This window comes from Mustela nivalis, assembly GCF_964662115.1.
Source record: "Mustela nivalis genome assembly, chromosome: 4".
Classification (NCBI taxonomy): domain Eukaryota; kingdom Metazoa; phylum Chordata; class Mammalia; order Carnivora; family Mustelidae; genus Mustela; species Mustela nivalis.
In genome coordinates, this window is record NC_139023.1 from 61,718,233 (window position 1) to 61,731,123 (window position 12,891).

The 12,891-nt window shown below is 45.6% G+C and overlaps 1 protein-coding gene across 2 annotated transcripts in view; it reads right to left on the minus strand.

The window, feature by feature from the left end:
- The window catches only part of STX18 (syntaxin 18), a 117,859-nt gene that overhangs the window by 38,689 nt on the left and 66,279 nt on the right, over positions 1-12,891 (minus strand). For both annotated transcript variants that reach the window (XM_082728539.1, XM_082728540.1), the window contains exon 2: positions 8,424-8,491. In XM_082728539.1, coding sequence (XP_082584665.1) covers positions 8,424-8,491 — 68 coding nt within the window. The remainder of the gene's footprint in view (positions 1-8,423; positions 8,492-12,891) is intronic.

Below are 12,891 nucleotides of genomic sequence, written 5' to 3' on the forward strand. Positions count from 1 at the left end.
TTAATTTTATTTCCTTTATGACTTACAGACGGATAATTTTATTATAGACCCCAATTTACCAAAATATTAGATCCAATTAAAGGAGACCAAGTTAGGTATAGGTCTAGATTAGTCAATTCACTTTAAGAAAAAGGGAGGAAAAAAATGGGCAGTAAGTTTATTGACTGGTTCAAAAATTCGAAGGAAATTTTTTTTTTAATTATATGATCAGTATAAAGGGGCAAGTTCGAAATTACAAAATACCACTGACACCATGCCTATTACTTGAATATGCAGTTAGGTGCCTCCTAAAGATAGAGAATAGATAGAATAGTGTAAATGATTTTTTTAAATGATTTGAGAGAGAGAAAGAAAGAGCTTGTATATAGGGGTATGGTGGATGGGGGTGGGCAGAGGGAGAGAGAGAATCTTGAGCAGACTTGCCGTTGAGTGTGAAGCCCAACACAGGTCTCAATCTCATGATCCTGAGATCATGACCCGAGGAGAAGTCAAGAGTCAGACACTTAGCCGACTGAGCCACCCAGGTGCCCAGTGTAAATGATTCTACTCCCTTTCAAAGGTTACTGAAAAGGCATGGGCAAAAGTTGAAGGCCACAATCTTATTTTTGCTCTAAATATTACACCAGGGCAAGGACATGACCCTGTCCACAGTACATGCCTGACACACACCACAGATTACCCTGCTGATATCTAGGCTACAGATATGAATATAGACCCTGTTCTCCATGAACAACATCACAATAGGTAACACTCACAGCCTTATGTGTACGTTTTTACATCACAAGCTAAAGGTTACATAAAGCCTCCTGTGCATTAATACTACTCACTGTGCTAAGTGTGTCACATACCCATTTAATTCTCAAAACTCCACGAGGTGGGTACTATTTACAATTCTCATTTTACATAGAAACCAATTGAGGCATAGAGAGGTTAAGTAACTTGCCAAGGTTAGACAGCTAGTAATTAGTCTAACTGTAATTCAAACTAACGCATCCTGGCTCTGGAGTCTACGTTCTTAACCACCACCCCAGGGACCTCTCATGTCAAAAAGGTAATAGAGTTCAGGGGAGAGGATGCTTTTTCCCCACTAGTTGGTGGAAAGGAAGGTGACCTATGAACCCAATCTTGAAAGGCAGGATGTGGCCATGGGGAGACAAGCGTGGACACTCTCAGGAAATAACAGAATGGAATCAGGAGAGAGCAAGTCTGTCTGGAGAACAGTCAGTGGTTCCATCGGGCTGGAACCCAGGCCAGGTGGAGCAATGAGTTTTTGGTGGGCCTCCAGCACTAGTCGAAGTTTCATTCTGTAGCCATTGGAAGGGCTGGGCTTGATGAAGATGAATACGGCAATATCTCGTTAGATGGAGGAGAGGGGGAAAGCTCGGGTAATAGGTTACCAAACAAGGCAGAGAAGCCTGCCTTACTCATCTCTGTCTCCTTAGCGCTGTGTAAGAGGGAGGTGCTAGTGCATTTCTGTTGGACTGAAATTTAAGAAAGGAGCAATGGCAGAGTGTGGGTGGTGGCAAGGACGGGAAAGAGGAGATGGATCTGAGAGGTAAAACTGTCAGGAACAACCCAGCGTCATCAGATCCTGGGATCTGGGGCCTGGATGAGCAGCAGACATGGATAGAAACAAGGAACACAGAAGGAAGAGAAAAAGAGCTGGAAATATAAAAGAAAGAAACCACGAATAATGCTCATCCTTACAATGCAGTGTAGAAGGACAGAAGTAACGCTCTGGAGACCAAATGTTCCATGACCGACACTGTTTTGAAAAAAGAAACCAGGGCAAATGGACTTTTAGAACCGTTTGGTGATAAAATCTGGGATACTAAAGGAGATTTTAAGTAACAAAGGATGGCTTTCTGAAGTTCTAGGATCTAGGATCTAGGAGAAAGGGGTGTCACTGTGAGACACAGTGCCACCGCCACGAACCGAGGCAGGCCGGAGACCTAACAAACTGAACCACAGGAAGACAGAGGTCCCCTCTGAAACCCCAGAAACAGACTGCTGTCACGGGATGGGCACTCAAGAAATGCTTGCTTGCGTGGATCTTGCTGAATTGATCTGACCATTTTAATCCTAATCTCCAGAGGGCCACTCGTCAAAGTCTGGCTCCGGGAAGGAGAGGAGGCCAGAAGTGGGAAGCCATGCTGGGGGGAACTGTTGGAGTCAGAGCCTGAGATGAAGGGGAGGGGTGGCAGCTGGAGGACCAACAGCTAATCCCTCACTGTTTGGCTGAGCTTAGGAACAAGTAGCAATCGGACAGACAGAGATCAAAACATTGGCTGTATCATAATGACTCAACTCAGGTGGTCCCCAAATGGGGCTTGGCAAGTGTGCTGCATGTCCCCGCTGCACGTGCCTTCCCATGCTTCCGGCCTGCTGTTCTTCTCTTCCCTGTGCACTCTTCCAACTGCCAGGATGAGGGGTAACCGCTTCCTGCTTTCTGAGCTTGCTCCTAGGCTCTCTCCCATCTTCCTCTGGGCCCGCAGACACTGCCTTCTCTCTGCCTCACATGAGTGCAAACCCATCTCCAGCTCGGCCCCTTCACCTGGCACCAGCTCGGCCCCCACAGTGCTCCGTGTCTCCCCTGCGCCACCGACCTTTGAAGAAGCAGTGTACACGGTGTCCAGACAGTGTGGGTGTGCAGTGAGCACTATGTGTATTGGTCACTCAGGGCACTCTTCCCCTGTCTACTGGATCTTTCCCAGCAAACATGGTGTTTTATCTCCCAACACGACCCAAACCAAACACTTCAACTCTATGTCTCCTACCAGCTACTGCTAATCTCTCCCTTCATCTGGGTAAAACTTCTCTAACAGGTTTGCACCCCGGTCTCCATTGTCCTGACCACTGTTTCCTGATCCCAATCCAAATAAGCTTTATTCTCCCCACTCCACTGCTCTCCTCACTCCTGGGGGCCCCGACTCCACAGCTGTCCTCACTCGCAGGGGCCCTCAAGGCCCCCATGCCAGATCAGCCCTTACCCAGTCACTTGGCACACAGAGGATGGAGCCAATGGCATCCCCTCCCTGGCCTGTGTTCTTCCTGTGCCCTTCACGACTCCACTCTCCTAATTTTCCTCCGACCGCACCTGCTGCTCATTTTCAGGCTTTTTATGGACCCCTCCTAGCCCCCCGAAGACTTATAGATGGACAATTCATGGTTCAGCCCCTGAATCTCTTCAGGGTCAACACTGTTCCCTGGGTGAGTCAGTCTGGTCTTGTGGCTTTAGCAGCACAAATACCAGCTTTATGCTTACAAGTCTCAATCTTGTAACTCAGTCTGAACCTCTCCTAGAACTTGAGATCCAAATCTTATTGCTTGATCAACACCTCCGCTTGGTTGTCGAATTCACCTTGTGAATATGCCCTCAACTGAGCCCTGGCCTGCTCTCCTCAAACTTCTGTTCCTTCCATCTGCTCAGGACCCACACCTCAAGTCCTCCTGACCCCTCTGTTTCTCTCCCAATTCCTGCCTAACCCATCAGCAAATCTCTTTGGCCCTACCTTCAGAATATTTCCAGAATCTGACCTCATGCTATTACACTCATGGCTATGTCTCTGGTTAATGGCACTGCCATCCCTCACCTGGACTTAACTGTGGTCTCCTAGCATGTCTGCTGCTCCAGCACGGTCCTATGTCCTAACATACCAGCCATACTGCTCCTGTTAAAAAGTAAGTTGCGTCCTATCGCTCCTCCATATAAGACCTTCCAGTGGCTTCCTAGCCACGATAAAAACCAAGGTTCTCGCAAACACAAGATCCTTAAGACAACCCACAAGATGTGGTTCCTGCTATCTCTCTGAGCTCACCTTCATCAACCCCAACCCTCCTGCCCTCATCACACCAGACCCCTCACTGCTCCTGTGATGTCCCAAACATGCTCCTACATCAGGATCTTTATACTTGCCGGCTGCCTTCTTCTGGGATGTTCCTTCCCCAGATATCTATATAAACTGATCCTTTACTTCTTTTAGGTATTTACTGAATGTCCGCCTCTTAATGAGGCCTTTCCTAACCTACCTTTTCATAAGACTGATTCTGGACATATGCGAGCCACTTCCCCTGCCCCCTCCTCCTAAAAGCACTTACTGACCTCTAACACTCTACACAGTTTACTCTTCTTTCTTGTCAAATGTAAGTTCCATGAAGGCAAGGACTTTTGTCTGTTCATTGCCATATCCACCTCATCAAGAGCAAGGCATAGGATCTGGCAGGCTGATAAATCAGTACATCACAATCAAAAGCTTTCTGAATGGCCTGACTGAGCACATGTAGGACAGGCCTGATACCAGCTGCAACTGTGCTCCTTATAAGGCCACTCCCCAGCAGATTTTATCCCACCCCCCCAGACCCTACAGACCCCCTTGCAGAGCTCTTCCAGAGCCTTCCCTGGAAAACCCATTGCCTCCATCTTTTTTTTTTTTTTTAAGATTTTATTTATTTATTTGACAGACAGAGATCACAAGTAGGCAGAGAGCCAGGCAGAGAGAGAGGAGGAAGCAGGCTCCCTGAGTCACCCAGGTGCCCCGGCCATTGCCTCCATCTTGATGACAGCCCCTCCTGAGAGAAAAGGGAGGAGTAAGCTTGGGGTTCTCAGTCCCAGTCACAAGGGAAGTCTCCTGTGGATATGGCACCTTCCTAGCCCCCAATCCCAGCTCCTCATTTTCTGGGGGAGAGCTGGAATGACAGAAGGAAGCCCCTGGGTTCTTGGAAAATAGATGGCCCTAACCTCAGTGGGTAGTGAGGACCCACAGACCCACAGATCAGACCCACGATTCTCGGATTGTGGAAGAATGAGAGGTGAGTGTTTCCCTATCCCAATACACCCCAGCATTGTGTCTGCTTACCTAGTTTGGCTTCACATGGTAATGCCAGGTAATGCTTAGAGAACATGCCCTACATAGGGCATATGCTCTGTCCCTCCTCCCCAACCCCCTAGGCAGAGCAGAGGAGAGAGAGCAGGAAGGAGGGGGAGGCCTCCAGTCTTGTGCTCCTTCCTACTAGAAATGGTCTCATCAGAATGGAGGCAAGAGGGGTCAGGGACAAGTAAACAAGAAAGGTACTCACTTCCAAGTGAACACACGCCCCGTGGGTGGAAGGGACCTATAAATGACTAATTCCAAGAATATTAGATTAACATCCTTTTACTCTATATTTTGATTTAATGGAAACTCAGCCCAGTGAAACTGAAAAGGTCTAAAGGTTAATTTGACAAAACCGATCACTCAATTAAAAGGTGATGTTCCTTTAGGAACATTATACATTAACCTTTAAAGCTCGAAATTGACAGTATGGTTATTCTATTAGTAAAAACAGAAACCAAAGAAATTTTCCCCCCAAGTGGTATTGTTTTGTTGCCAAGGCATTGCAGAAAAGGTACATCCACCAAAAGTGGAGACATTATTTTTAATTAAAATCATTCAAGATATCCAGCCAGAGGCTACCTCCGTTGCGTGCTGTTCTGCTCTAGTAAAATGTCATTACTAAAAAAAATTAAATGGGTCAATAAAGTCTGAGCTCTACATTATGGAAAAAATTACAGCTTCCTAATTATGTCAAACTTACATAGCTTTATGGGTCTGAAGGCAATTTTTCTTTCAATTCCATGTTCGTACTCCGTCCAAAATGTTCCCGGCCAAGGCCAGCACACAGCACTGGGAGGCAGGAGCAGTCAAGAAGCAGGCTGCAGACCACCACTGTCCAGAGGAGAACATGATGGGAGCCAAGAAGGACAGCCCTTCTCCATCCAGAGAATGCAGGTCGCTGAGGGGAAGCCTGCTCCCTAGTCCTCATGTTTCTGTATGGATCAGCTCCCCTGGTGTGACCCCCAACTGCCTTCCTTAGCCTCCTGGCAGGGGAGAAGGGGACTTCTTTCTCTGATCGTTAAGATGGCAGAAGGACCCAGGCACGGGCAGGGACACACGCATGCACCTAGCCACAGCTCCTTGCTCTCTCCTCTTTGGGATCTGCCTGCTTATAGACAGCAGAAGCTCTGCTGTCGTCCTCCCTCTCCTGTGCCAGAAAGGGGCCTGCCCCCAGGGACTGCGACTGTTCAGTGGCAGCAATGGCTCAGTGAGTCTAATTCCGGAGCCTTCAATAAGGCCGCCCACTCCCAGACCTAAGCTCTGCCTGTTACTCTGTATTTTACCAGTGATCAAGCTGATCACTCTTCACCTCCACCATGTTGACCTGACCTTGTATCCCACCCACCTACCTTCCTCCCTCCCTCCCACCAATCGCCGGCAGAAAGAAGAGGCGTGTTCTTTTTAACTGCCCACCCCTCTAACTTCATCCTAGGTCACATGGGGTTCCAGTCCAGTTACCCTTCACCAAGGGACTTCTGTGTGTCAGGAACTTGCACAAAGCACGTCTAATCCTCAGGAGACCGTCATCCACATGGAAAAAAGAGAACAAGCACGAGACGGGAAGTGAGCTCTTGGCACTCACATGACCTGGCAGGAATGGGGCTGAACTTAGGTGTGACTGACCCCCCACCACCACCGGCCCCGGGCCCCTGCTCTGTCAAAGGGACCATAAGAGCGGCAGGAGTGGATGCAGAATGCATGAGCTGGCAATGAACAGCTGCCACTAGGAAAAGCAGTAAGGCTGAGTTTCTATAATGAGGTAATGGATTCGTCAAGACCAAGAAAGCCCCGGGAGCTAGAGTTCTATCTGACGCTCAAGACACATGACCAATAAGTGGCAGAGCAGGATCAGCCCTGGATCCCGAGCATCAGTCTGAGCGTCTGCTGCCAGTACCTGGGAAAGAGAAAACCCTGGGCCAGCGGCCAGCTGTCACGAGTGACATCGGGGAGAGGACTTGGAGTGATCTGTGAACCAGGACACACAGTGTGTGGGAGCTGAGGAGAAATAAACGCCTTAGTATCACCATTGTAATCACAAGTTTAAAACTACTACTGTTCTGTAACAGCAGCCTTATATGATAATCTTATAAATGCGTGGAAATGCACTGCATTTCAATGATGCTGTCTTATGTGAATCTCTCAACGAGCTAGTGAGGGGTCATCAAACCCTCTGTTTAGAGCAGGACTCCACAAATTTTTTTTGAAAAGGGCCTGAGAGTAAATACATTCGACTTTGCAGGCCACGTAGTCTGTCACAGTCATTTAATTCTGCTGCTATAGTGCAAAAGCAGCCAAAGGTAACACATAAATGAATGGGTTTGGTGGTGTTCCAGTAAACTTTATTTAGAGACACTCAGATGGGCATTTCATTTGATTTTCATATGGGGTGAAATCTTGTTCTTTTCCCCCAGCCGTTCAAATGCTATTCTCAGCTCACGGGCTGTACGAAACAGGTGGCAGGGGGGACTTGGCCTCCAGGAGGTGGTTGGTTAACCCCTGGTTTAGAGACGATGTTGGGTTTTACAGACTGATTCTCTCAGGTTCACAAGGCCAATAAGGGAGTGGGGTGGCCTGAAGGACATGAACATTTAAAACATTCGCCTTGTTGGATGCCTATTGAAGGCAAAGGGAAGTGAACAGGCTTTCCGTGAAAGGCCTCTACAAACACTTACATAAGATAAACAGAAAGGAGCTGGACCAAGAGGTTTAGGCCAGTTTTGTTAAGCTTTCCAAAATGACTACAGCTTCCATTTTTATGGACTATACACTTGATATCCATGTACACCTCTGGAAATAAAGTTTACACTGCCATCTAGTGTTGAGCTAGTATTTTAACTGAGAACTTAAATAAGGTCTTCTTGGTACTAGGCACTAAGAGTGATTTACTACATTCCAAAATTATACAATGAAATACACTCAGAAGCATAAAGCTGCCATTGATGACATTTCACATGTCCCACCCAACCTTCCCATTAATTCACATAGGACACTTGGAGTGCAGTCCCATGGTAGGCTATACCATCACCAGGTGCCAGTGGAGCTCAGGCAACCATGGGACAAGGCGTCTGCCCTGTAATGCTCCTGCATCTGCTGAAAGCTGGGGTCTATTCCAGAACCCACTTTGGAAGTCTTGATCAAAATGCTTTCCTCTTTTGAAAAACCAACCTAACCAAACCCTCCCTAGATGCAAGGATTCTTGTCACGTGTGTTTACATGACTTGCATCGCTCTATTGTTTGCTCGATAAACATGTACTGAGAAACTGTCTCATCCATGTCTATGTGTTTCACAATGTCTGTGGTACCTAAAGAGAGACAAACATGGGAACATCAGCACAGAAGGATGTCGTGACCCCAAGGACATGCGGGCTAGCAGAGCCTTCCCTGGATACAGGGGCTCCCACCTACTTGCAGATGCCAAAGCCAAACTGATCCTCCTCAAGTCAACTCTGAGTTAGTAAGTACAAAGTAAGGACAGAAGCTCAAATGGAATACAGGTATGGGAAAGAATTCAGTCACCAAAGACACGGTAAAAAAAAATACGCACTTACCTATAAGCATTAATATAATCTTTCCTATGTTCCAGAAGAAAATCTCTCAGTTTGCCAATGTGTGAAATCTAGAATCAAAAGAACATAAAGAGTTTATATAGAGAGATATGTCACACTTGTCTGCAATAAAATTTTAAATTAATAGACTATGGAATAGAGGTTGCAGACAAATTCTGAAGCTACAAACTGAACACTTCGGTTTTGGATTCTCACATGTAGTTGAGCCTTGAACAATACGGAGGTGAGGGGTGGCGACACCCTCCCAGTCGAAAATCCTTATATAACTTTTGACTCCCCCAAAACTTAACTCTTAGTGGCCTGTTGACCAGAAGCCTTACCAATAGCATAAACAGTTGGTTAACACATATTTCATATGTTGTATCTATTATAAACTGTATCCTCACCAGAAAGCAAGCTAGAGAAAAAATGTTACTAAGAAAATCATAAGGAAGAGAAAATCCATTTATAGGATTGTATTGTATTCATCAAAGTAAAATCCACATAGAAGTGGGCCTACACAATTCAATCCCAAGTTGTTCAAGGATCACCTGTCATCACTAACTTGTTGGTTAACTTGCCCAAAGTCACCCACATTCCTGGGCCTTAGTCTCCCATTGACAGTTCCTTCTTCCTCTAAGTGTTGTGATATGATCTAAGTTGTTAGAAGAGATAATCTCAAAGGAGCCTTGAGGTTAAATGAGGTAATGCATGTCTAGTAACTACACAGCATGTGCTCAATAAAGGCCAATTCCTTTCCTGATATGTCTTATATCTAAAATTTTATAAACAAATACTCCTTCTTCCGAGTGTCCTGGAGATGGATGCTAAGGCTGGAGATAGCAAGTTTATAGACAGGGCCCCACAGAGCAGCAGAGTTAAAAGCTTCAGGGGCAATGACAGCTCCTGACACAGCAAACCTCCATCTTCCTACTTCCCCAGCTGAACAAAAAGGACACAAAGGTACAAAGGACTCTATTTGTGATGGCTGGCATCTAGTATCATAAAGCCCTACTCTAAAGCACCTGCCACATGGAGTTAGGGATTAAAAAATAAGTAAAATAAAATTTAAAAGGTAGGAAGAAACCTACAACTATGGCTGATGAAGACCAAAGTGTTTCCAGAAGGAAAGAATGATTAACTAAGTCGGTGGCCTGCTCTGTCCTTTGACCACTGCTCACTCTAGCTTCCTCCTAATGCCCTTTGTACTCATTCCAAACATACATAACCCCAGCCTTGAAGGGTCCGTTGAACTTTCATCTTTTCCATGAAAGTTTTTCTGTCAAGGACAACTCAGGCTAATTTTCGCTTTGCTCTCAACTTAAAAGCACTTCTGCATACCACCCACGTGGCCTGAAGTTACACAGGGCCCTGTCCTCTGGCTTCCCCTTCAGTGGGATTAGGAAGCAAGCAAGCAGGACTGAGCTGCTTCCCTGCAGTTCCAAGCACAACACGCAGCACAGAGGGCGGTCCTTAAGTCTCTGCGGAATGAGTATGTGTCTAAATACAAAGATAGTATTTACCACAAAGGAAATGTTCAGCATTGGGCTGCAGATACGTCAATAGGGGTTCAGTTAAATTTCCCACAAAGTCGAGATGAATAATAAATATGGTTCAGAAAAGTACCTCCAGGCATTTGAAGGGCAGGACTCAAACTAAAAATGAAGTGTGGCCCTAACATTCACTTATTACCCAGTTAGCAGACAAGGGCTGAGAGTCGGCCTGACACCCCTGACCCCGTGAGGTCCGTCCTCTCCCCCACGGCCCTGCTGTGGGCATGCACAGCATCGCTAATGGTAACCAGTTTAGGAGAGTGAACCTCACAGAGGCCAAGTGATTCATTGAAGGTGACACATATAGCACGTGGCCAGGCTTAAAGGAAAACTCAGGACGGTCTGAGTTCAAGTTCAGTGTGTTTTCCTACACAACACAGCTGCCTTCCTTACACCCTTACTCCGATCTACCCCTTAAAAGCACTATAAAATCTGACCTTTAAGACTGTGGGGAAAATATTTAAGAGAAGTACAAACAAGCTATTTACTGCCCCACATGTATGATTTGAAGGTTACTCTGCTGTTTTAAACTTTCAGTGGTTTATATCCCCTTCCCCAGCCCCTACCTACAAGGGGCCAGGTAAATAGCACATATGAGTAAAGCAAGGGAGGTGGATGGCTGTTGTACAGTTGGCAGTGGTAAATTCTGGATTTAAAATACGCTGAAGCCAAAAGAGGCAGCTTTGTGGCTGATAAAGTTTTCTGTAAAAAGTTTTAACAAGTCCAAAGGAATCTACCACACAGGCTAGATCTGCGGCCCATCCCCTCACTGCCCAGCACCCCCACCTTCAGCTAGCTGCACTCGACCAGGAAGCCACGGTGCACGGGCATGAGCACCAGCAGCAAGAAGGCCCCAGAGGCATCTCAGAAAACATAAACTAGAAGGCATTTCACTTAAAGTATAACAAACGTGGTTCCAAATTCTTACGTTCCGTAATGGCAAATTTCTATAAAATAAATTTATTAAACTGAAGCATGTTCCGTATAAAATGAAATTCTTGGTAAATTAAGAGGTAGTACGTAATTACGACTTAACAATATCACCAGTATGATTCGATACTTAACAGGAGTAAAATGAACAAAATAATATTTCAAATGCATAAAAAGAAAGAAATAAATGAGCATTAAGATTTCTGTAGGTGGGGCACCTGAGTGGCTCAGTGGGTTAAAGCCTCTGCCTTCAGCTCAGGTCATGATCCCAGGGTCCTGGGATCAAGCCCCACATTGGGCTCCCTGCTCAGCAGGGAGCCTGCTTCCTCCTCTCTCTCTGCCTGCCTCTCTGCCTGCTTGTGATCTCTGTTGTCAAATAAATTAAAAAAAAAAAAAAAAAGATTTCTGTAGGTATCTGACAGCCTTGAAATTCTATTAGATTTCTAAAATAAATACACACATACACAAAAATCACAACAATCAGTAAGAAAAAAATATGTCAATAGGTCCTTGATGTGTCTAAATAGACAGAAACTCTTAAGTCCCGAACAGTCCCTATGTGATAGGGCTATCTGCATCATGAACGATTTGACAGTTTAATCACATGAGCATGACCATCATCTTTGTAAAGATTCTTGGCCAAGCTCTGATCTGTTTAGTGTTGTGCTTAGTCCTATTTTTGAGAATAAACTGCCAATGATAGTATACTTCATATGATTCTGAATAGGCCCTTAGGTTTTCAAATTTTTAGAGGTTGAGTACTTGTATGCTTTCAATTCTGAGCACCTCTACACACACTGCCAGTTTTAAAAGAACCACCCATATGTGTGTATCCAAAGAGAATGCCTCTTTGGCATTTGAAAGGCCAGTGTCAAGTCTAACATGAAAATCAGAGTAAAATGAAAGTGTTATTGCCCTGTAAAGATCTAAAACTAGTATCAATTTCTTAATCTTGGTGTCACTGAATGACATGGGGAGGGAGAGGCAGGGAGAGGGTCCTGGGAAGAAACAAGAGGTTACTGGGAAAGTCTGTGGCACCAGTGGGTGACAAAATGCAGGGGCTAAAAACAGGAAGTGTTCTATCACAGCCTTGGGCAGATAAGAGACACACCATCTTCATAGCTCTGTGCTTTTGTGACTGCTCTTCCTCTGCCTGGAACAACTTTCTTTATGGCAACTCCATGCCACCAGAAGAATCCCTATTCATCCTGCAGGCTTCCACTTAAATGTCACCTCCTCCAGGAAGTCTTGACACCTTCCTTAGTATTTTATAGATACCCATCAGCACTTCCCATAGATCATTAGAAGTATTTATCTGTGACCACTAGACTTCAACTGAGTTCCCTTGAGGTCAGGATCTATGCCCTATTCATCTCCAGGAGTGAAAAACGTTGGATGAGGAAAGGAGGGGGAAAGAAGTTTGTGGGGGTTGAAAATCCAACAGAAAGGCCTTCAAGATCTGATAACTCCCGACATAGCAGTTGGATCAAAAAGGTATCAGAGGTATCACAAGACTGCACCTAAACAACTGTGAACAAAGTAAGAAAGATGAACATGTCGGCTACCTGTGACAGTCATCCTCCCAGAAAGTCAGTGGCACGTGTTTTCAGAAGGTAAGCTCAACTGAAGACATGTAACCTAACACACTTCATCTCTCACAAGGCTGATCGCCTCCCGTCTGACTGACAGTAGGCCCACCACTGAAGAGTTTTCATGACCACACCTGTGGTCTGACTACACTGCCATATCATCTGACACATGTCCTTCATTTCTAACACAAACTGTCATCTAAAGAAAGAATGGAACTGTATCTAAAAAAGAAAAGAAGAGAGGAAGGCAAGATGTACTTAATATCTGCACTGTGCCAGTCACTTTAAGCAGGTTGTTTTGTTGAACTTGGACAACAACCCTGAAATAGATTCTTTTTCTTGGTGGAGAGAAACCAAAGCCCAGAGAGGTGGTATTACCAGTGGAGCTGGGGCTGGAAC